We start from the raw sequence: 27145 nt of genomic DNA on the forward strand, positions 1-27145 counted from the left end.
ACACGATATTTTAGATTCCTCAATAGCTATATAGAACAACTCACATTGCACACTGTGGAGAATTACTAACACTATATCCTTTATCAGCCATGAGGCTGATACAATAGTCATTACGAGGGCCTGAAAATAGTAAATTATTTTTCCTTTATTTAGTCTATACCTACTGTCCCACTGTTGGGCAAAGGTCTCCCCCGTAATAGATTTCCATCTATCAAGTCATTATCAATTGATATGTACATGCATATAATTCAACCTTGAAGATTTTGAAAAAGTACTGAACAAGTTTCGAAAAAACATCCGCATCAAAACTATAAATGAAAAATGTTGAACTGAAAATTATGCTATTTGGCATGACTCTAAAGATAAAATTTGTATTTCATTCAAACATTTTAAAGATAAAAAAACCGGCCAAGTGCGAGTCGGACTCGCGCACGAAGGGTTCCGTACCATTATTTATAAATCGTAAAACAAAATCACGTTTGTTGTATGGGGGCCCCCCAAAATATTTATTTAATTCTAGTTTTCAGTATTTGTTGTTATAGCGGCAAACAAAATACATCATCTGTGGAAATTTCAGCTCTCTAGCTATCACGGTTCATGAGATACAGCCTGGTGACAGACGCACGGTCGGACGGACAGAGGAGCGAAAACAATAGGGTCCTGCTTTACCCTTTGGGTACAAAAATTGAAAGTTTCTAAATGATAAACAAAACAAATAGGTACCACCTCATTAACAGATTCCGCTGTATCTGTAATTATTTGTAATCTTGATTCTATAAATCCTAGATTACGTAAAAATATATTCACAGTCGTAGATAAAATCTGTAATGGAACATGACACCAACATGTAATTAAATGTTTAAATGTGTACCTTTCTGCACAAACGAGTCTATTGCTACTAATATGGTTTAAAGGGAACTTACCACTACTTGAAAAACTGTTTTATACAATTGGAAAGCGCTGAATATATTATCATAAATCTCAAAAAGTTGCCCGCAATTCCTATTATTGACTCCATCATTTAATTTTAGAATTACTTTGCTCCACTCATTAAGATATTTCCTTAACAGTGTAATTAAGCGAGAAGCATACATAACATTCATATCAAAAACTGCAAACAAATAGTTGCAAAGATATCCTAATGCATCTACTACATCTTGTTCATAATTAGTTATATAATAAGAGGAACTAATGGCCAGGTTGAAAGCCAAAAAGATAATAAGGTAGATCCAGTTCCAAATGATAAAACTCTTGAAGCTTTTACTGAAATCAATGTTACTGTGAACAAGTTGAAATTTCAAAATGAGCTCTATGTTCTGTTTACTAAAGACGATATTTATAAAAAATAACATAATGGTAGCTATAGAAAAGAAAACTAATTCTGCATGGAATATGAGAAAAACAATCTTGATGCTTTGGACGTTATTGAAGTAGGCGGTGTATTTTTCCAAGAACATGTAACAACCAGAAACGATAACAACTAAACAAACACTCAAAAAAGACACAATTCTTCGCAAAACTCCATCTTTGAGGATACAGTTAAATTTTACAGTATATTTAGAAGAGCAGAGTACAAGAAAGATTAAGTGGAAAGGATAGATGATTTTGTATACTTCCTTATTTAAACGATTTTAGGATAACACTACAGGTTCGGAAGGTTGTGTAAATATTTGGGCATTTCTAACATTATCCCACATTATATCGATATTTCAAGATTGATGTTAAGTAATCCAAGTGTCGATTTTTCAAATTATTTCAAATATATTATATAAAACATAGCACTAGAAAGTGAAAATGGGTGACAACTTCTGATATTATCAAGTTGAAATGTCGTGATCGTGCTCACAAAGTTGCACGATCGAAAAGCACTAACGTTAACTTTATTAATAGTTATTTACATTGTGTTACACTTAGACTTTTACGTAAAAAAATTACTTCAAGAACTTATAATTATTAGATTCGTAGCTGAAATTCGTAGAAAAATATTTTTATGTATGGAAAATTCCAATTTCATTGATCAATGCAATGGAATGTCACTTTTATCTTCATCTGTTTATCTTTGAAATATCATACTTTCTCATTTCATCTTTTGCAGTTGACGGAGATACAAAGCGGGCTGCTGTGCTCGAGGTCTCGGGTTCGATTCCCGGGTCGGGACGAAATCGCTTTGTGGGTTTTCTTAAACTTTCACAAAGCAGCCCGTAGTCTGGAAGTTGGCGATTGATTCACCCGTGCATCGGAGAGCACGTAAATGTCGGTCCTGCGCCTGATCTCTTTCCGGTCGTGTCGGATTGCCGTCCCATCGGGTTATGAGAGTGAAGAAATAGGGAGTGCACCTGTGTCTGCGCAAATGCTCGTGCACTATAATATGTCCTGCGCAGCTGGCTGATCTCCTTAAATGAGAACAGCCACCGTGGCCGAAATCAGCGGTGGACGCCATTATTATTGTACTAAGTATGCAATCAATCCTTAAGATCAAACTCCACCAAGAAAAAACTTAAATTCTAATAGAGAGAGAAATTAAATTCTATTAGTTGTTTAACAACGTCTCCTTTCCACTATTTGTGAAGTCTGGGTCTAAGATTGTATATAAAAAGTAAATCTTAAGCTATTTTTACAAAAATAGTAAAGGAGAACCATCAAATCCTCTTTATTATCAACAGTAACTCAAAGAAGTGAAAACTGCAACAGTACAACGAAATAACTAGCTATTAATCCAATGAGACGCATCGGTAGCATAGCGTCTATGTAGAACAAGCCACATGCTGTCATCTTAGTGAACGTTCGGTTGGAATGTGATACTTTCTTGTAAAGACGTGATTGATATTCTGAAAAATAATACCAAGGGTGCAAAATAAGCAAAAACTTTAATACAGAGCATAAGTTTTATATCGGTAAAGAGACTTAAAATAACAAATGAAAGTATAATCTAAATAACGCTTAGGCCAAATAAAATTTTGGAAGAAAGAAATAAGAAGAAGGAAAAGTACCAAGAGTATTGATACACTAGCTGTTGCCCGCAACTTCGTCTGCGTGGGTAATATAAGGTGCTTTAATATTACCTGCCAGGACTTGAATGGAGGGTAGTATTGCGTTTATAGATTACAATAGTGAAGAAATTTCGTTCCCCGGAACAGTCAATTCAATTTGAGACATTAAACAAGTTAAATTAACATTGGCTCTACTCTGCATAACGTGGTTCACAAATTACTTTCGTAGTATCGCTTCGTCAATGAAAACAACTGCTATCTCTTTCTATCTGTTCTGTGAATGAAAACTGAAATCAGCTGACTAGTTTCGACTCTACCTAAGAAGTGTTTAAAATGTGTAATTACTTACCAGATAACGCATTCTTCCAAAAAACTGACGTAAATAAGATGATAACTTCCCATCACACTTAAAACAGGCTTTGGACTGACAAGTTAGTGTAAAGAATCACATTTGTTTAAACTATCGATAACGATTATTATCAAATGACGATAAATTACAATTAAAGTCGCCACACGTAATTGTCGCTCACATTGAAGACACGAGCTGCATCCCTGGTACTCGCAAGAGGATGACGCCGGAAGAAATCCAGCACTTGCTCTTCAAGATGGGCAGAATATGGAGGCCTGCCTACGTCAACGGGTGGCGGGTCAAAGCGGAGGTGTTCACAGAAACTGTACACGGCATTCAAAATGGTGTGATGGCTCACTCGCACACCAAACCTCAGCTGAAACAAGTTCACTGCATGCGCAGATACGGAGTTAGACTCGCGGTAGCACAATACCATTTCAAGGTATTCTTGGTTGGAATACCGAGTTGGTTGGAATAAGTTACTTCCGAGCGGGCGGGCGGCGGGTCGCGACTAGCGAGCGGTCGCGGGCGGTCGGCTGGCGCGTGCGACGAACGGGATAGTGCGGGTGAGGGTGGGGGCGCGCAGGGCTGCGGCTAGACAGACTGTCGTCAACGCGCAGCCCCGCGCGCCCCCACCCTCACCCGCACTACCCCGTTCGTCGCATGCGCCGGCGCCAGCGCCAGCGCCAGGCTGGGGCTGCGCGTTGACGACAGTCTGTCTAGCAGCCCCGCGCCGCGCCGGCGCCGTCTGATAAGTATGGCAACAGCGTATGAAAGGCACCGCCGCGCTTTTTGCGAAATAAATTGAAAAGAATTCGGTGCGGAGCGGCAACGCGGTAACTCCACTGGATGGTTTTATACTAATAAATTAAGTCAAATTTATACGTATTTTGTTTTTGTATGAAAAAAAATATGACAAATAATCAATTATTTATCTTTACTATTGTGATCTATAAACGCAATACTACCCCCCATTCAAGTCCTGGCAGGTAATATTAAAGCACCTTATATAGAATCGTCAAAATAATACTTATCCCGTAGGTGCATTCTTTCACGTGACAGTATAATTAGGATTACCATTTAGCAGTCGCATAGATTAATTGATCAAGGTTGTGTTGTGGATGTGACCATTTATCTAAACAAAAGAAGTAAAGTTTGTGACGTTGTGGATATCTCTGGATCTAGTCAGCCAATTTGGAAAATTATTACGTACGGTAAGTAATTTTCACAGGAAACAGCCATAATCTATGTATATGTGCTTTGAGTCTGACAAAGCTGTTATTTGTACATTTTCTGCAGCTGCTGCGACTAATCAGAAGCCAGAAAGTCTGTCAGTCTTACCATGGATATCGTCTTGTGTAGTTGACTGGATTAAAGATAGGTAGATAGGTAGTCGCTCCAAGCAACATATTGGTACTGTATATTGGTTCTGATGGTACTATTAAGAACACTTGCTTAGCGCAAAAGCTGACGTTGGCAGGCCGACTCTTTTGACTTCTCGAATAGGATACCATTGGTTTTTGTGCAATGCACACCTGCAATGCATGCTGGATTAGGATAGGATATAGGTGGATAGGATTTGCAACAGAGAACAATTCTGTCTTTGTAATTGAATGACATCAAACGTAGTTTTATATAAAAGGTGTTTTTTAGGGTTCCGTACCTCGAAAGGAAAAAACGGAACCCTTATAGGATCACTTTGTTGTCCGTCTGTCTGTCTGTCTGTCTGTCTGTCTGTCTGTCTGTCTGTCTGTCTGTCTGTCTGTCTGTCTGTCTGTCAAGACCCTTTATCTTAAGAACGCGTGGACGTATCAAGCTGAAATTCACATGAAATATTCGGGTCTATTGTCCCTTTAGGCTGTGAAAATATCAAGCTTCTAAGCCAAGCCAATCAAAAGATACAACCGATTATGTCGATATTTTCAACAAATTCTCGACACTCGCAAAGGAATCAAAACCTACAGGGTACTTCCCGTAAACTCAGAATCTTGAAATTTGGCATGAAGCATTGTTATATAATGCAAATATAGGAAAAATTGCGAAAATCTCATTTTTTTTGTTATACAGGGTTACTGGTAAGTAGACCGCATCCTTTCTTGAGGTGATAGTATAGGTCAATACGGACAAATTTGACCATGGGATACACTGGGCAAAAGTTAACCCGTTTGAAGATAATCGAATTTCAAGATCTTTTCTTTACAAGTCGTCTAGGTACACGTATAAATTTTTATTATTAGTTAAAAGTCTCGTTTTTGCGGATTTTTGTGTATTTTGTGCTTTTTTGGATATCTAGATAAATGTAGATGTTTTTTAAGTGTTCTGCACAAAAAAATTAAGAGTAATATTTTTGAGAAAATAGCTACTAAAAACGTAATTGCTGTTCGCTATAATTTCCTCTGTGATTTGTACAGTTTTATGGTTTGTTATTATGAAGTGATTCATCTTCTATCCAAAAACAACACAAAAATCCACAAAAACGAGACTTTTGACTAATAATGAAAATTTATACGCGTACCTAGACGACTGATCTTGAAATTCGATTATCTTGAAACGGGTTAACTTTTGTCCAGTGTATGCCATGGCCAAATTTGTCCGTATTCACCTATACTATCACCTCAAGAAAGGATGCGGTCTACTTACCAGTAACCCTGTATAATATAATAAAAATATTTTAATAAAATGAAACTTACTACCTTATTTCTCACGAACGAATAAAGGTACCAAATTGAAATTTATACCAAATACCTAGGTCTATTGTCCCTTTAAGCAATGAAAAAATCAAACTTCTAAGTTAACGCGATCAAAAGATACAGCAGTTTTACCAACACCTTAGACGAATTTCCGTCACACGCTAGGGAATCAAAACCTACAAGGTACTTCCCGTGAACTCAGAATCTTAAAATTCGGCACGAAGCAACGTTATATAGTACAGATAAAGGAAAAATTGCGAAAATGATAAATTTGAAGTTACATAAAAACCCTTTTTCACATGAACGCGTAGAGATATTAAAGTTTTGAATAAAAAGTGAAATACATATCAAACACTAAATATAATCTTTCTTAAATATAATGGCCTCTAAACTGTGAAAAATTTTAAATCATTCAAAGGTCATTGGGCACCTTAGTATGAAAACCATACCCACGGCGGATACGAACGAAATATAGCACAGTATAATGATAAAGGCTCTGATTTACTATGGCATTAGTCGCATCAATGTGAACCATGGGAATCTAGAGAAAATCAGGTGTAAACATCAAATATTTTCCTCATTTCAATGAGGAATTTAAACGACCAAGTTTGACGGATTTGAGAAATCATTTTTTTTGTAGTGAAAGAGTATACTCGCCGTTTATTTCCATTGTCATCAGGTCAGGATCTGATGATGGAAATCCTGAGAAATCGAGGGCAACTATCAGGAATTGTAGGCATGCATAGGATTAAAACTTGATTCTCAGATGTATGTCTGGTGATACTATCAAACAGTGAAGGTTTAGAGCTTATGTGATGATGGAGACGTGAGAAAGTCGAGAGAACTCGGTATGTTTTAGTTACGTCGTGTTTGGGCTTACATTATTCGTATTGACAAGAACTTTTCACAAAAGTTAAAAATAAAAACTTTTTACAAAAAAAAAAACAACTTCTAAAACAACAAGAAAACTGTTTATATGCATCGGTCTAGATTTCGGTGGTTAAATAAATATAGATGCATCCTCTAGACACCGACTTCTAGACCGATGCACCTAACATCTTTTTAATTTCTTTCTTGCTTTTGTTTTCTTGTTGCTTTTTTATATGTTTGAAGTTGGATTTGTTTGTAAAATGCTACAAAATAAAATAATGCCGACTTTATAAAACAAAGAAAGGGACAGAATTACACTTTTGTCAAGGCTCTAGAAACGTAAAGCCAGCAGCCCCGAATCCTACTCTCTAGAAGTCGTTGTTACAATTCGACAGCTACAAGTCGTCAGGCGGTTTCGAAAAAAACCTGAAACTGGGGCTCTTTAGGTGATTAATCCCTCAAAAATAAAAGATCCCATTCCTGCAATGGCTGCTTTAACCCAAGTTGTAGTGAATTCTCATCACCTAAAATAAAATAAGCTCCAACACAAGGTTACGTTATAATTTGTAAAGGAGTTCCCATAACTATATCTGATCTTAGCTGTCGATCCCACAATGGCAGTCAAACCTATCTTTGTGGAAAGTCTTCGCCAATACGAATAAAATAAGCCCAAACACGTGGTAGTTGCAACATACCGTTCGGGAGTTCCCTTGACTCTCTGTAGTCTCCATAATCAAATCAGCTCCAAACCTTCACTGTTTACCAGTACCCTCAAAAATACACTCACATGTCTGGTTATGACTCGATGCGTGCCTACAATATTCAAGAGTTGCCCTCGATTTCTCAGGGTTTCCAGATCCTCATCAGATCCTGGTCATCCGGATTGGCACCTTCCTTCTTTATGAAATGTCTTTAACAATAAAAACTAGCATTGCAACCTGTACAATCCTCTGAAACCGCTTGTCTTTTATATTTTTCAAACGATCCTGGACATTCGTCTCCATGGAATTTTAATAAAATATTTATATTCAAAGAAACGTCATACCATTCTCCACGATTTAAAACTACTTTGATTCATGTCCGCCACTTTTTACAAAGCGGGTCAGATATGCCCCATGACCTTTAAGACATAATTAGTTATTGTCAATCAGATTTCTGAATGATGACTATAAAATGTTGTATATAAATAACTTCAATAAAATAACTTTTACAAGGTACTGGCCTACTATTTTAGTTATATTATAAAATAAAAAATATTAACTATTTTGACTCTCACGAAATTACCATAACTATGATTGTTCTAAACTGAACGGTTGGCGCGAAACTCACTTTTTATCTATACAGCATTTGTACGGAACCCTCGGTGCGCGAGTCCGACTCGCACTTGGCCGGTTTATTTAGACTTGGCTCGGGTCTTACTTGAGACTGTTCGTAATCGTGAACAGTGTATTTGCGATCAGAAGTTGAAAGTAAGCATGTCTCTGGTATGCGACGCGTAATTTGTACGTTTTCAGACGCATAAAGCATTTTACGTGTTGGTATTAAATCGGGAAAGCTCCCATTTCTTATCTGCACAAGCCCAGATACAAAGGGCTTGTTTTTAAAGCTACAGAAGCCTACATTACCTACCTCACGCTTAGCAGCGCTTGCGAGAGATAGATCCTCCTTTCTTCTAGGATTAAGTTTACATATTTTGCATCAGAAAAAATAATTAAGGTCTACTTAATAGTACTCACTCAAAGTAATTTATTTTAAGGCCACCACATTAGTGGTAGATAAGCTAAACTATGTTTATAAAAAAAATCCTAATATGAACTCCATCTGTAACTTTAAATGATAATTAATTGTTCCACTAAAGTCATCATTTTTGACATAATGTTCAAAAAATAATTTAGATGGCACCGTTTTTAATTTGGCTGAGAACTATTAATTTTCCTTTCATCAAGGTAATAATTATAGTTGGATTTTGATGTGGCACGGCAAACTGACAAACACTATTGAAATGTCTATCGAAAAATTACACCACGTGTTAAAATATGGTGAATTACGGAAAATACACAACTCCATCTGTTGAAATAATAATCCTCTATAAAGAATGTAAATGGTAATTAATTGTCATTTACCACCTCGCGTGTGTGTGACAAATGTATTTTATTTACCATTGATGGAGCTACTTTAACCTTGGCTAAAAAAAAATTCATTTTTTTTTTCTTCCGAAGTTACTTATAAAGATGTGATTTTCTGTGTAAAGATTGATAATAGGCCGATCAACTAATATAAGTACAACATTCAAATGTACAGTTTTGACAAACAGATTGCGTGTCGTAATATTTTACATCTTGAATTCACTAAATTAATTATATCTTTTGATAAAGTGAATCGATTTCGATGAAACAAAAACTAAGTAATACCCCAAGTTACGTAGATTTTTTGTATATAAGCATTGTCTGCATTGAATTCGTAGATTTTACGTGATTCGTGCCCAAACAAACAGATAAACAGACAAAAATGACAAAAATGATGGAAATGGGTTCTGTTAGTTATCCTTTAACATGCTGGCAATTTTTTTTGTCAATTTCTTCAATGTACAAAAAAGACTTTTCTACAGATTTATTATATGTATAGATATGTATATGGATGATAGATATTTGTGCACCTTGTATAATTTAGAAAAGGAGTAGGATAAGGATTTTTATTCAGGTGTGAAACAAAATCTGGAACAACTGCTTTATAGATATAAAAAAAATACATATCTGGCACATACCTGCACACGTTTCTTTCATCAAAAGTTTAATGCAAGCTATGTTTGCTTCCTCAATAGCTATGTAAAACCTTTCACACTCCAGACATTGGTAGATTACCAGGGAGAAGCCTTTGCACATCCATTGAATTAAAGCAATATTAATGGCTAATACCTGTAGAAATTAAGTTATTTTAACAAAATATACATCATTTCAAAATGTACTAAATACAAACCGTCGTACCACAAAAACTTTTAAACGTCTGTTGAACACTTGTCTAATAAAATGTCAGATTATGACGTTGAAATAATGTCCATTTTGCAGTCACACTTCTTTTAGACAAGTTTTCAACAGATGTTTAACTTTTTGTAGTAAGGCTGAAAAAGTTTGTTTATTTGCTAACTATAGATAGAAGATTGATATTAGGCCCATAAAAGTAATGTTGTCTCTAGTGAGCAAAAAAGTAGATAGAATTGGCAGCAGAGCAATAGAATAACGTCATGAATGTATGAAAGGTACGATAATAATGTTCAATGACTATCTACAGGAAAGAGCAAAAACTAAAACTGCACTTACAACAAACTCATCTAAAATGTAATCGAAAGGAACGTATTATATATTAATACTAAACTACATTATACCGTATACAATATACTAGGACTACATAATCTTATACTATACGTAATACGTCTAGTAAGTATACGTAATTACCTGAGCCTGTCTTTCTTCGGTATCTGCTACAATTTGTAACCGTGCCTCCAAAAATCCAAGATTGCGAACAAATACATGAATAATGGATAATAGTACCTGTAACGTAGAGATGAATAATTCACTTTGAGAAACCATCTTTCATTCTGACTACAGCAGAAGGCAATGACAGAATCTTACTGATTAAAAACCACCCACACTATCTCTACCCCTTCGTAGTAACTTCACGAACCAATGATTTTCAACTACTCCTCAAAACAGCAGTCGTAGACTAGAACATAGTTCCTCTAGCTAGAATGGAGTGCAACTTCCAACCACTTCATATTTTAGGAGTTGTTCACCCACTACTAAGTCATCATTGAGGAGGCCTTAGCCATTGGGACATTGAAATTAGGCCCAGCAGTAAATATAACACAAAAAGTATGAATAGCACAAAAAAGTTTTCAAAAAATCTTACCAGTAATTGAAAAATTGTCTTGTATAATTCATACGCTTCCATAATAGTTTGATAAATTTTGAACAACTTCACACAATAAGCGTCATTATCTTGATCGCAAGGATTTATTTTCAAAACCATGTGGATCCATTCATAAAGGTAAATTCTCAACAAGTATATAAAGCGGATGCCATATATAATATTTATTTCAAATGAAATGAACAGATAGTTGCAGATCAACAAACAGTAATCGAGGCAATCACTGACTTTATACATGACATGAAATGTGAGTTCAGTAACAATATTACCGATGAAAACGGTCAAAGCTATAGTCCAGTTGCTTATGATGATTCTCTTGACATTTTGACTTAAGTTGACATTCTTATATAAGGTTTGAATAGCGACGGTGAGCAGGATAATTTTTTGGCTCATCGCCATATTATTGATGAAAAGTATGATTGAGGCAACGTAGTAGTTTAATGAAACCAGTTCAAAATCGAATACTATGACTGCCGAACTTTGTACGCTTGTAAAGTAATCATCGTATTTATTGAAGAGAGAAACACACGCACCGATTATTAGAAGAAAACATATACTTAAAACGGACATGAAAATTCGAATCTTTCCATTAGGAGTAATATAATTATCACTAATTGTGTATCTTGGAGCGCACAATAAGAGGAGTATGATATTAAATGGCTTAACGATTCCCTGGATATCTTCATCAATATAATTGTTCAATAATACTTCAGGGGGGGAAACTAAGAATATTTCTCTATTAGATTTCTTTTTACATTCTTTTATAGTTCCACCAAACATGTTGACGGTTATTCCTGGTTCCGTGAAATGGTTGATAAGTAGTGTTTTAATTGATAGAAGAGTACTCAGCGTAATGATCATGAATTATTTAGTACGTTACAATGTTTTTGGGTAATGTCTATTGTTCTAATTTATTTTGTCATTAAGTAAATAAGTCAATGATTTGATTGGTTCTAGAAACACGTATGGAAAGTTTTAATAATTTTTGAATTCTAAAATGTTTCATGCGTCCAGACTAGGGAATTAAATAGCGCTTGGTGGTGTTACTGCAATTTTTCAATTTTTGATAATTATTGTAGCCTTTTCACTTATTGAATTAATGAAATATGGCCAAGATAAAATATAGCCTACGCCACCGTAGCTTTCCGACAGTGAAAGAATGTTTTATTTCTGTTCAGCAGTTTTGGTGGCACCAGGGTACAAACAAACGATCAAATAAATGTTTTATCTTTATTAATATTATTTGTATAGAAGAAAAACTTCACAATAGAGCAAACTGCAGCAGTAAAACATAATAACTAGCGATAAGACCCATCAGACGCGTCGGTAACGTAGCGTCTATATAGAATAGACCACACGCATTCATCTTACTAAACGTGCGGTTCATATGTAATACCTGCTTGTAAAGACGTTTTTGAGACTCTGAAACCAATAAAAAAGAAATAATATTAGAAAATGATTTCTGTAGTTTAACTTTTCTCTCCAGGAGCTGTTTACGTCAGGCTTTTAGGATCTGACGAAAACATATTTCGAGTTCCTTCTGGAACCCTTTGGAAACCAGAGCCAAGTTAATGCAGCAACATGTTTGCAAAGGTGTCCGTATTGCCTAAAGTTCCTAAAATGTAAACTGTTTCAGCTATGTCTAATTTATGCTATCTTAAATCTATCTTAGGTAGTAAGAATTGATAATTTTATTTATACCTAGTTAATTTTACACTAGAAACAAATCTATGATTTTTTTCTCTTCTTAATTTTATCTTTTTATCATTCTTCAATGCCTCAGTTAACCTAAACATGGTTTTAAACGTTAGATCTAGTTACATACCTGAAGAATTCTTCTTCATTATAAGCTGAATACACACCATTTTAGCTTCTTCTACAGCTATGTAGAACTTCTCACATTCCATACTTTGTAAAATAACGAGTGAAAGATCCTTGAATAACCAGACTATACCAAAAGCATTCATTAACATAACCTAAAACATAGAATACAAGAATTTTATGTGATTTTCCAAGATTTTTTTAAATATTAAGAAACCTTTAGTTGTGGTTACCCCTTGTTGTTACATTCGTGTATAAGGCTGGCCCCAAGCCTACCGTTTCTTTTCTTTTTCGCCCCGGTCTGTACGGGCCGATTGATAGATAAATGGATATCAACGACTGTGTTTTGGATGGCACGTTAAACTGTAGGTCCCGGCTGTCATGTAACACCCTTAGCACTAGTTATGGGTAGCCAGTTAGTCTGACACCAGTCTTACCAAGGGTATTGGGTTGCCCGGGTAACTGGGTTGAGGAGGTCAAGAAGGCAGTCGCTCCTTGTAAAACACTGGTACTCAGCTGCATCTGGTTAGACAGGAAGCCGACATCAACACAGTTGGGAAAAGGCTCGGGAGATGATTCTAGCTTCTCGGTTTTAATTCTTCTTTGTTCTAGTAAAAAGCAAAGAAATGGTAGGTCTAGGCTAAGCTTCAATGTTACCACATTCTCTGGAGTTTTTTCATCTACCATTTGTAAACGTGACTCCCAATTTCCAAGATTACGGGCAAATGTGATGCAAGTTGTGTATAATATCTGTAATGTAAACAAAAACACGTCTTGTTTTTTGTAATTAACTAACTTCTCAATTAGCTATTTATCTAACTCTAAAATAATTTCTTAATCATGACCAGTATTTTTTACATGAGATTGAAAATTTTCAATTAAACAAAAGGACAAACTCTTCAGCTTTATAATGTTAGTGTACGATACGTTTCAAGCGTTAGATTTCTAAACCTTTTTATGAACTAAGTAAATGAACACCAATTACCAAGAATTGTGAAACCGCCTTGTACAACTCGAACGCTTGCAAAATATTTTGATAAATCTTAAACAGCTTGACACAATCGTAACCATCATCTTGATCATAATTTAATTTTGATACCATCTGTACAAACTCTTGCAGATATTTTCTTAATAACACTATAACACGAATTGCATACACTAGATCTAATTCAAATGCTAGAAAAGCGATAGTACACAGCGATGCTAAAAATAAAGTGTAGTCGATAATATAATAAAATATAAAAAAACTGCACTGAATTCCGGCATATACAGCACTCGGAATAAAGATGGCTATCCAGTTGCCCACAATAAAATTCTTGATAAATTTACTTAAATTAATATTCTTGGCAATAGTTTGTATCGTCACGATGAGCAAAATGTTTTTTTGACTGAACACGAAGTTGTTGACCATTATCAAGACTATGCCGACACAGAAACTGATTACAATCAATTGTAGAACTATAGTGACGACGGTAACACTGTAGACACTTGAGTTGTATTCAAGGTATTTGTTTGAGATTATGAAATAGAATCCGACCCCGCTGACGTAGGATGCGCTCATACACGATAGAAAGATCCGCAGTTTTCCATTAGGGGTAATATAATTATCCTGCATTGTGTATTTTGAAGAAAACAATAGTATAAATGCATAATTAAAAGGACGGAATATATTTTGTATTTCCTTCTCTAGATAATTATTCAGGCACACTTCTGGCGGAAAATTTAAAATGTTACGAGGTGTTTTTTGCTTACGTTTAACGTTATTTAATGATTGAAACATGTTGGTAGTAACACAGTCTAGTACACAATATTAATAAACGGTCAAAGTTAATTAAGACAATTACTTAGAGCTATTGTCTACTATTATAGAAAGACATCTTTTTCAAGCCTGTCACCTTGTTTGGAAAGCACACTTCCCCAAGGTGAGTTGGCCATTAATCGTTTTAATCATTATATAAGTGTAACGTGGAAAATTACTTCAATTTACATCAGTCTGTATTAGGCCGCTGCCTCGAATTTTGCGGGCAGCGGGGCGGCAGCGGCGGCGGCGCGGGAGCGGCAGGATCTTACGCGTATAATCAAATGGACCGGCCCTCGAATACAGCGGCGCGGGAGCGGGCAACGAGCGGTGAGCTACATTCAAAACGGTGACCGAACGCGCCGCCGCCGCTGCCGCCCCGCTGCCCGCAAAATTCGAGGCAGCGGCCTTAGTAAATTGATGCCACAAAGAGTGCAAGTAGCATTTAATAAATTATATTTTTTATATCGTCGTTTTTATTTTGGATTTTAGCTCTGGCATTCAAGAAATCATGATAACTGAGAAGGATAGCAAAATTCTATTGCAACAATGAGGAACTCAATGCTTCCTATCATTATTATTCCACATCTCAATTTTTATGTGTCTTTGCTTATCTCCCTCTTCTACGCTTCTTTGTCTAACGTCATCTTACAAGTTTATGTCGATTCGACTCGTTACATCCATATTTACAGTGTTCGCAAGAATTATTATTCACATATACCTGGTATTCTTCTGTTCTATAGAAGCTGCATACATGAAGTTTTGCATCTTGTCATCGGGACCTAAGATAATTATCATGCCTCAAGTAATTTGGATATAAGAAATAGCTGTTCGATAGAATAACTTTTTGAATTTCGTTACTGAGATAATTTTTCAAAAGTATCCTAGTTACATACAATTTCTCCTTCCATACTCTTCTATCTGCCGTCATCTCACAAGTAATATTCTTTCTTACCATATCTACTTTCACACATTCCATCCATCGTTTCTTTGGTCTTCCTCTTCCACTATATCCGTCCACATTCATACTCATCATCTTCCTCACAATATGATTCTTCATGATGATTGATTGAATTTTTCATGTATAAAGTAACTCAGCATGACAACAACTTTTGTTTCAAAGCCATTAATAGTAAAGAACATTAATTAGCAAGAAATCAATAAAATAGCACTTACAATGATTGATTCAGTATTTGAAATTATGGATTTAGTATTATGAAAAAGAAAAACCTCATTCAGGCTTTTTTCATCAATCTGTAGTTGGATACTTCTCAAGCTTTATTCTTTACGGCAATGTGAATTTCGAAAATCCATTTCTAAATATATAAAAAAATACACACATCGACCAACAAATCCCCCAAAAAGGTTAAGGATCTAAATTCCAAAATAATGGTTGTAACATTTAAAACAGTTTGTGATAAAAGGAATAAAAAGATTAAAGTTAAGCCCAGAATTAACATGCCTACTGAAGCAAAGCGTAACAATGAAATTGACAAAGATTTACAATCAGTGCTAAGACCACTTAATCTGATGCAGGAGCTTTTTATCATGGCCAAGTATAAAATCTCTGACAACCGCATCCAAAAAAACACCCTCTTGTACAACTTGCTTAGTATCATTTGTTTTATTATTTATAGACTAGTGAACTTTTATAAAATTACCGTATCATCTTTGAACAGAGATTGGGAGGATACGAGATTTTTTATTTATATGAGCAACATCTACGATACCAGCTTCTACACCTTCGGTTTTGTTTTAAACAACTGTATTAACATTTTCTACAGTGATAGCAACATACTGTTGGTCTTAAAACTTCAACAAGTTCATAGAATCCTCAATATCAACAGCAAACACCTCAACAGCTTGATCTCCTTCTATTGGCGTTTTATCATCTCTTTCTTCATCAGTCATCTGTTATTTGAAATGTATTTTCTTTTTCAATTTCCTGTGTATACAATGTACAGTGTTCTACTAAGTTTTGCTATATTAACCACCGACATTAATATTATCTATGCTTACTTTCTCATGAAATTGCTGAATAAAACGCTTAGAGTATGGATTGTAGACATTCAAAAGTTAAGTTTGGACACTTTTTTTATCAACGAGTCTTACTGGATTGAAATGTTTAATGCATTTGAGTACATATTAAAGGTTTATAATGTCATAAGGAAGGTATTCAAATTAATGGTAAGTTATTGCTTCATAATAATAATGACGGAAACTTTTGTTATTATTGTATGGTCCATTCTTCATCTTTACTATTATCGAAATAATGTCATTTCCTTGCCACTTCTAGGTGACATTCTATGTGTTCAACACGGCTTTCCATAGTCTGCTCAATATACAAGCACTTCTGATTATCAAACAAATTTTTACGAAAGGTGGGACTTACGTAAGTTATTGAATGTAAAACAATTTAAATTGTTTAAAAAATACCATATAGCTGGCTGTTAGCCAATAATAATGTTATTCAAGCCAGTTTTCGAAATTCATCAGACCCAGGACCCAGACTTACGATGCAGGGATGGATACTGGCATACTGATGATATACATAGACAAAAAATAAATTAATTAAATGCCTGAAAAATGGCATGACTAAGATATTCATATGAAGAGTGATAGAGAAGAAAGGAAGAAAGAAATCTATACTAATATTATAAAGCTGAAGAGTTTGTTTGTTTGAACGCGCTAATCTCAGGAACTACTGGTCCGATTTGAAAATTTCTTTCAGTGTTAGATAGCCCATTTATCGAGGAAGGCTATAGGCTACTTTTTATCCCGGTACGGGATGTGGGTGAAACCGCTGGCAGAAGCTAGTATTTTTATATCATGGATAGACTATTTTCCGCCCGCGGCTTCGCCCGCGTCAAGTTCGGTTAAATCGCGTTTCCAAGAGAATTCTTCAAACCTCTTCTTTCTCAAGGTCAACTCTATCTCTGTACCAAATTTTATTAAAACCAGTTCAGTGGTTTCGACGTGAATGCGTAACAGACAGACAGACAGAGTTACTTTCGCATTTATAATATTAGTAGGGATTAATAAGACTAAAATAGAGTAGTAGAGATAATCGAAGATTGTTATTGCCAATTTCAGGTCATCATTCATGCTATCATCAGTCAGAGTTGGGTTGTCAGAAACATAGTTTTGATTATATTATTGAGCGTCGAGCGTGAAGCGTTTTGTAGTGCAATGAAAGATGTTGATTGTACTTGCACCAATCTTCTAAGATCACAAGATTATTTTGGTAAGTACGATCACATCATCATCACAGCCTAAAAAGGTCAATTAATTGCTTTAAAAAACAATTATTCAGGATTTGACTATAATATGTTTTAGAATTTTTGGTTGAAACATTCTGAACTGAATTTGACCTTCAGCTTCAGCCTTCCCACCTTAAGCAAATTATATTGAATAGTAATATCTAAATTTGTATCATATTGATCTAAATACATTAAAGAAATCAAAGTCTTACTCCCAGATAAATAGACGATTTTAAAATTGTATGCTTCTTTCCTTCCAGAGTCACAGAGGAATATATTTAAGAACATCAAGCGTTTGCAACGATCTTGCTTCAAGAAGATGTCTGGTTGTGGATTATTTGTCGTGGACATCAAACTACCTCTCCGGTTGTGTAACTTTATCGCTACTTATATTATTGTGCTATTACAATTCGCATTTGTATGATTACTGATTTTAGTTTATCATTGTCATTGTTATTGTAATGTTTCCTTTATATTTTCCCGCTTTTGCTCTGTAAGCTTATAAAGAAATGTCATGTACGGTATATTTTTTATTACCCAGTGTTGCTATAGGTCCCCCCACGTCTGTACAATGAAGACTTACAGTACCAGTATAAAACACTGTAATTAAATCAAGCCTCGAGGCATGTAAATGTTGTATGTTAAAGTGTAAAATTAAAAAAAAAAAACTCAAAAAGTCTAGTGATTTAATAATGTTAATTATCGAGTTTAAACGAAATTTGGTAATAATGAATTCAATCAAAAGCCTTTGAGAGATCGGCACGTGGTTACCAGGCGGCTTTATGCAAACCGCCGTCATTGCATCATACCGCATCATTTATTTGTCAACAGATCTCTCAAACGTATGCACTAATGTTTAGTTTTTTTTTTTTAAGTAGTGCATACGTTTATTCTAATCACGATACGGTTCTATGTTACTTTATGGTAGTGAAATAAAATAAGTTCATTTTCTCTCTCATAAACTCTTTTTACTCATACAATTTACAGAAAAGCAAACTGCAGAAGAACAATAGCATAATTAGTAAGTAATTCCATCAGACGCACGGGTAACGTCGCATCTATATAGAAAAAACCGCACCCCGACATCTTACTGAAGGTCCGGTTTGTTTTCAAAATATCTTTGCAAAGTCGTTTTAGGAACACTGCAATAAAAGATTTTGTATTAATTGAGTTTACTTTCACACTTGGCACTTCATAAATCTGTATTCATATGAAGTCTGTTACTCTCTTCGGGAATCTTTTCTATCTTTTCATCTACATCAATATTAGGTACTATTTTATTGGAATCTTACTACAAATTAATGATCTTCTATAAGAATTTTTCACTTACTTGAACAGTCTCTATTTCTCAAACGCTGAATACAGGCCGTTTCAGCTTCTTCAATAGCTATGTAGAATTTCTCAGAACATACACAGTATATTAAGACAAACAGCAAGTCTTTTGTTAGCCAGGTTACTGTCAAAAAACTATGTCCCAAGTTTGAGGCCAAAGTCTGTAAAATAATTTAGTTTTACGTTATTATTTGCCTGGAATCTCTTAGTAATTCTAAGGTTAATTAACTGTATGGCTAAACGAAATTGTATTCAGCGGTTGTGCTTCAGCAACAACCTCTTCTACTACTCATGCTAACATTCGAACAAATATAATTGACATTAAAATTTGTAGTCGTGTAAATCAAGTAAATAAATAAATGAATAATAAACTTACTTCATGTGAATCTTTCTTTGACATTTGCAGTAAAACTTCAATGAAGCCCAGATTGCGATAAAATGTGTTCATCACGCGAAACAGAATCTGTAATGTGATTTCTAAAAACATACTAATGACAGAAGACTATCTAAAAGCTAATTAATGTGTATCGGGTTGCCTAGGTAACCGGGGTCAAATAGGCAGTCACTCCGATCACTGATACTCAACCGCATTTGTTTAGACTGGGAGGCAATCAAAAGTGAAGCATAAATTAGGCATGAAATTTATTTGAATAAAACTTTTTTGCAACCTTACCAATACTTGAGATACCGTCTTGTATATATTGTACGCCCTTAAAATATTTAGATACGTTTGGAACATCTTTATGTAGTGAATTTTATCATATTCCTGATCATCATCAAGTAATTTGATATTTTCAATCCAGCTATTGAGATAATTAGTCAACATGAGGAGAACTCGAACATTGTAAACGAAATCAATGTCAAAAATGTACAATAAGACTTCAGAAACGTGGTGAATCACGTCAAAATATATCTCATAGATAACAATGTACGATATTGTAAGCCATGCATACATGGACAAAATTAACGCTAGTAAAATCCAACTGTTGATAATATGACAACGGACTTTTTGAAACGAATTCAAACTTTTATAAATTATGTTGATAAGAACGATGATGAAGACATTATTTTGGCAGTGTATAATGTTGAGGACAAAATACAGGATATAGCAAACACAGCGAGAGATAGGCAAGAAAACAGAGAGGAAGCTCACGACAATATTGTTATCACTTCGGTGAATGTGAACTAGCTGATTATTGTACATTTGATAACCAAAAGAGACGACCACATAGCTGAGGCTTATAAAATTTACAGTGTAAAACCGATATTCGTTAGGAGTAATAAAATGGTCTCGAATGCAGTATTTTGAAGCACACAACAAAGTTAGTATCACATGAAAAGGATAAAATATGCTTTCGACTTCTTTATCTAGTCGATTATTTAGTAAAACTTCGACAGGGTAAGATCTTGTTTTTCTCAAAAAAATACACGGTTTCAACATTTTAGGGACTTATTTGACGGATAATTTGACAAGCTTATACGATCCTCGAGCAGACAAAAAGTAGTTTTAATGTGGGTGTACAGCTGCTTTTTAAATATTGATCGTGAACCATAATTAATTAAGCTAAAAGCCAAAAAAAAATGTACCTACAAGATGTGGGCTTAGTAACATTAAATATGATGAGTTTCATTGATAAAATACCTTAAGTACCTACTAGTTCTATTTAGGTCAATGTGTGGTAAAACAGCTAACATCATGTTATTTTTAATTCTTTCTTTGCCAGTTTTCCTAATGGCTCCTTAACTAGCCCATTCTTTATTTCTAATTATGTATTTTGTTCTTTCTTTTTAACCATTATTTTTGCTCTCATGTTTTTTTGTGATTTTTTTTAGAAGAATGGGCTAATCCGTCCACATTACAAAAAACTGTTTTTAGAGTTTGAAGGTAGAGTCATCGACATCAATATCATAATCTGCCTGTTGACAAATGACAACTTGAACAAGTAACCTTGACTATTGTATTTAGCCTACCTACGTGGTCACAAAATAAAATAACAACCGTTTTAAGTAATAGCCCATTATCATTATGTGGAACCACCATGGAAGACCAATTTACAAATGGTCTTTTCGTATGTACGAGTAGAATATCAACGTTTAACATGTCGAATAGATTACGTTTCAAAGTATTTCAGAATCATCTTCATAAAGATGTGCAAAAAATGTTTTATCCCTTTTACTTTTTTTTTCTTCTATTACTATCTCCAAAATACTGTATAAAAAATAATTACATAACTCCTAACAATTTGAAGCGAAATTTGGTATCGTTTTTGGGAGCATTTTATGTTTTCGTGACCAGTATTTTTTATGCTTGTGAAGAAGGGTACAAAGATTATTACAACGATTCAAATGTTCACAGTGTTGCGATCATTGCGTTTATTTATTGTTTGGATATTTCAAGTTTTGTTTTAGGAATCATGTTAGTGTTTTTTCTAAACGTCATTTACAGTCGCAAGAACATCTTGATCATTCTGATGTTTGAAAGGATTCGTCAGAGTATTGACATCAGTAAGAGCATTCGATCCATGGTTATTTGGAACTGGGTATTTGGTACTTTGTATTTCAGTATCCATGCTATTGTTTCCATCGAACTTCATATCCTCTCCCAAGTTAATTTCCTAATGCAAATAAGTGGATTCATTTGCAATATCATGTTTGCTATTTTCGATGTCAATTCTGTATATGGTCTTCGTATTATGAAAATATTAACGACATATCTTAATAGATGGACCGAAATGGTTTTGAAATTAAATGAAGGTGAAGAAAATTTGATAAGCTGCGTAAAATTATTTGATATTTACACAAATATTTTGAAAGCTTTCGAATTGTTTAAAGATGTTTTTCAAGTTCTGGTAAGAAGTGTAGGTTTAATTGGAGCAAATTATACTGTGTGTTTGTTTGAACTTGAGCGAATTATTTATTTTACAGGTATCATTTACAACAATCAACATGTTTATTCGTAACGTTAGCTACGTTGAATCATCACTACAAATGAAAACTGATGCGCCCAGCTCAGGAAATATGGTAGTTAATCTTTACTCACCCTTAATTTAATATTATAGATGCGAAAAAAACTCTGTATCAGTCTGTATAGTTAGTGCGACAGATCCAAGCTTTCAGCTAAACCTACTGAACTGATTTAAATATTTGGTAAACAGACAGTCTAGTCCGTGAATGGACATAGGATGCTTTTTATTCGGGTGCAGACAGTACTTCTGTAGTGTATTTTTTTTTTTATGAAGACCGACATGGTGATGGGAGAGGGAGTTTTAAGTTCCTATTGATCAATCCATGGATCTATCATCTGGTCCCGAAGCCGTGATTCTTTCTCTTTTTTTTACCGTTTTTCTAATTTTCTAGGGATTAGGAATCATGATGGCCACAATAATATGGATAGTGAAAGACATGGCAATCGTTATTCTGTATGGTTTGGAGTGTGAGAAGTTTTATATAGCTATAGAAGACGCTGAAACGGCCTGTATACAATTGATGAAGAACAGAAATTGTCCAGGCAAGTATGATTACGCTTCCACTGGGAAGTTCACACACCCAGATAAAAAGTGACTCATGAGCTTTTTCTCGATAAATGGGCTATCTGACAATAGAAGAATTTTTCGAATCGGTCCCTGAGATAAGTGTGTTGAAACGAACTAATGTGTTTGAGTAGTTATCCTCAAATCAGGCCTGCATTTTGAGGGTCACTGTATGGGTTATCAATTTGAGTCTACATTATTAGAATTTTTATCTCATCAGTGTCAAAAACTTTTGAAATCTTTACTCAAAGATGAACCTTGTTGCTTCATTAGGTATTTTAATTTTGCTATTCCATCTCTCTTTTTATGTTTTTTTCATATCCTTGATCTAGCATCTTATATCCTACAGAAGACCAGGTACATCTCCACAAGCGAGTGTTCCAGAAAAACCGATCATTCAGTAAGATGACAGCATGTGGCTTGTTTCCAATCGACGCAGCTTTACCTATCAATTTGACGGTAGTCCTGGCTAACTATGTTATTGTATTGTTACAGTTTGCTTTACTATGAAATTGCGGGAGTAAATATATTTTTAAACTAATTTTGTATGACTCTTTTATTTACTGCTTGTAATCATCTAAATTCTCGATCATATTTCTTATCTGTTATTGAGTATTTTGGGATTGGTGCTAGTTTTATCTGCCTACTAATTAGACCACTCAGTGATGTGGCTAATATAATACTCCTTAGAATAATAGTTGTCAGACTTTCTGGTTTCTAACTAAAAGGTCTGTCAAAGATGTACAGAATGACAGTATCAAGGGCAGCTCCCTTTCATTAAACTTTATGAAAATAATTTCAAAAACAGATTAAATTATGTAATGTGGAAAAATGTTTTTTACTATCACATTAGTCTAATTTATAATTGTCAATTTGCTTTGCCTTTGTAAATGACACGCACTTTGCATGTCCCTCATTCATAAATCAATTAGTATTAAGTACATTACTTACAAGATTAAAAAAAGTTTATTATTCAGTAACATTCAACGTACACAGCCAGGGCATTGAAACAATTTTATAAATATAAAAAAATATACACATCCGAATTGATAACCTCCTTTTTGGGAAGTCGGTTAATATGTCAGCAGTTGCAGATGGCCTTTCAAACTCTAATGATAGGAACGTGATTGGCAAAGACGCACAAGCGTGGTTAAAGCCCTGGAATCTTATGGACGCTTTATTTATTTGCTCAAAGTACAAAATAAAACACAATGTGATTTCTCCCAATAGTTTATTCTACAACATTATCTCAGTCACCACTTGCCTTGTACTAGTGCTTATCTACTTCTACTGCATTTTTAAGGATTGCTTCCACATTGCTTGGGAAGGCCTACTTCTCGCAAAATATGTCAATTACTGCTTTGGATACCTCGTATATGTAGTCGGAGTAATCATAGCATACTTCTTCAACATAAAAAATAGACACAGCAACGTTGTTTTTGCTTTAAAAATCCAGCGCATATGTGAAATTTTCAAAATCCATGGCAAGAGTTTGAAGAGTTTGATTGTTATAAACTGGGTTCTTGTCATCGTCTTGAATTCCTATCAGATATTCTGGGTTTTTTTCTTCTATTACGCCTTTTCGCGCTATGGGTTTCCCATCGAAGAGCTGGTCCCCAACTATTTTCATATTCAATTTGATGTCAATGCTGTTCACACCTCGAGAATAATGAAACTGATGTGGCAAACGCTTCGCACTTGGCTGGAAGGTTTGCAAAACGTGTACATAGTCGAAGATGAAGACGTTGAACACTATTGGAGGAATATTATTGCCGTTTATAAGGAAATTATTGAAGCTTATGACATTTTTCGCAAGTCTTTTCAAGTGTTGGTAAGAGAATAAGTTACCTAACTATAATTATTCCTAACCAAAAAAGACTAACCACTAAAAGAATAACCATGGAGTTTTCTCCATAGGAACCTACTTTTGGAATATGCAACTATATAGAATCAAACTTAGTTATATTTTTGACATTCCTAAGTGCCTGTAAAGGCCTAAATTAAATAAATGATTTGACTTTTGACCTATGTATATATTTTTTTTTATTGTACATTTTAAAGATTTATCTTTAAATCAAAATAAGTGTGTTTTACGCTATTCGATTTCAGATTTTAAGTTATGTCTTTCACGTCTTCACAAATGCGTTATTGTCAATTGGATTGCGCATTGAAATTGGCAAAGCCTCTGGCGGCAAAGGTATGGTAAGTTGATACATAGCTTTATTTACTTCCATAAGACATTAAGAACCCCTAACATTGTAAACTTTTAGTCGATTGATAGTTTGATCGGGCTTGTAGATCAGTCTGCGCACATTACAACCGTCAGGTCCTCGGCTGACTAAAAAGTTTGATTAGATCAAGAAAGGCCAACTGACGTGTGTTATCTTCAGTGTGCTTAGGCTCTTAAAATAATAAGATTTTTCAGAACCATAATAAGATAAAAAAATTTGCACCGGTATTGACCTTTCAAATATATAAATGGTTTTCACCAAATGACAGATCATTGAAATATAAGTTGGAGTGAAATTTTAAAATACTACTGATATCATTATTTATGTTTTTATTTCAGTTTGCACTAACAGCATTTATATCCCTATTATGGCTGGTGAGGAGTATGCTGATAATTATAACTTTAAGTATAGAAAGTGAGAGGCTTTACACAGAACTGAAAGAAGTTAGAAGCATTTGCATACAAATTATTGGATCCAATACGTGCTCAGGTAAAGTGTCGATTATTAATGGCTAGTACTAATACCACTGTATTACTATGTATGTTGTTATCCTTGTAGCGTAAGGTAGTCAGTCTAACCTGATCCCAACTATGTTGTGGTCGCCATCCAGCTTAATCGGCTGCTTTTGAAATACGTTTTATATGAAGCAAATCTCATCTCTGATCTCTTCAACACAGACGGCCAAAACTCAACTTTTCACAAGGTGCGAAACGTAGAAACCCTCTTTATCTCAATTTATCTTCTATTTTTTATTTTATTTCAGAAGTAAAAAAGAGAATTTGCAAAAATATTCTTCGAATACAGAAGACCAGCTTCAGGAAATTCAACGCGTGTGGTCTATTCGTTGTAGACGGTATGCTACCCATACAACTGTGCGGTCTCATCACAACATACTTGATTGTTATATTACAGTTTGAGTTTCTGTAGTCCTGGTACTTTCGTTTTGGTTTTATGGACGTTATATAACTGATGTATTCGTTGATATCATTAAACCAGTTGTTTAGGTATATCTACTTCTAAATATTTATTTACCTCATAATATGTACATTATATTTTAAAATAAACTAAATCTATAATTACATTAAAAAAAAAACTACTTCTTGTTATTTCTTCGACATTCTTTGACTATCTTCATCGAGTCCTTAACTTTTGCTATAAGATTAGAATAACTGGAAGTAGAACTAATGTGAACACCTTATTTTTTCTTGTTTTTTAAGTAGAGTTCAAGGACATGTATTCCTAGTCGCCATAGAAACATAAGTCAATTAAGAATTAGGCTAGGTTACCAGTAAAATGTAATTACTTTATTAACAGGTATTTTATTACACTACACAAAAAAAGAAACTGACTGTACACAATATAGTTAATGGAAGAAAGATAAATGATGATGTTAATCAGATTTCAAAAATGCAAATTGCAGTAGTATTATAACATTGCTATTGATCATTAGCAAGAGATTTACTAAATGATGAATATCCACGTAAAACAAGCCACAGATGGTCATTTTGCTGAATACAGCGCGATGTGTGCGCTGAATATTTTTAAATAGCTTTTTTTCATCATCTGAAAGAAGATAAAATTACATTATTAACATAAAGGGATTAATCATATGAGTAATATCTTTAGTAAGACAGGACCTACTAAGATGCCGTTTACTATCTTTTACGAGGCTTTGTGCCCAAACAAAATATTCTTTACCACATAGAACATCCACTTCTTAACATTGTGTATGCATATACTTATCGATTTAGATTTTTACAATCCCAATAGAGGAAGGTTTATGGTATCAGTTTTAGAATTTCTATCCACCTATGTAATAGACATATCATCCTCCGAGCCTTTTTTCCCGACTATGTTGGGATCGGCTTCCAGTCTAACCGGATTTAGCTGAGTACCAGTGCTTTACAAGAAGCGACTGTCCTACCTAACCTCCTCAACCCAGTTACCCGGGCAACCCAATACCCCTATGTAATAGACGTAGAGACATAGAAAAGGGAAGAAATGGATTAAATTCAGACCTGTGCAGTTTGACGCTAATACAAGTGTACACGAATCTTGCAAACTCTTCATAGCATCGTAGAATGCTTCAATGTGTTGGCAGAGTGCTATCTGCAGTATCAAGCTTTTCATCACAATTAGATATAGCATCGCTTGTGCTATTGGCATTACCTGTTAAGGTAAGTAATTTAATAAAAAATATATCTATAGTAGTGATAGAAATTAGTATTGCTATATCAAAATTGGGATTTTTTTTCTGAATTTTCGGTAATGTAAAAATTCTAAAGGTCTAACGAAAGGAATTCAGAGTTGTATGGGTCATTTTTTATATACTTACAAGCTCAGTATTTTT

At 34.6% G+C, this 27145-nt stretch overlaps 1 protein-coding gene across 1 annotated transcript; it reads left to right on the forward strand.

Annotated features, from left to right (window-relative positions):
* Positions 1–3559: 3559 nt before the first annotated feature.
* LOC124641418 lies at positions 3560–25722 on the forward strand. The gene is made up of 6 exons (XM_047179488.1): positions 3560–3781; positions 22392–22591; positions 23795–24395; positions 24674–24766; positions 25134–25284; positions 25559–25722. Exons 1-6 carry the CDS (start codon positions 3560–3562, stop codon positions 25720–25722), a joined length of 1431 nt encoding a protein of 476 aa, XP_047035444.1.
* The last annotated feature ends 1423 nt before the right edge of the window (positions 25723–27145 follow it).

Source organism: Helicoverpa zea, chromosome 22, assembly GCF_022581195.2.
Source record: "Helicoverpa zea isolate HzStark_Cry1AcR chromosome 22, ilHelZeax1.1, whole genome shotgun sequence".
Lineage (NCBI taxonomy): Eukaryota > Metazoa > Arthropoda > Insecta > Lepidoptera > Noctuidae > Helicoverpa > Helicoverpa zea.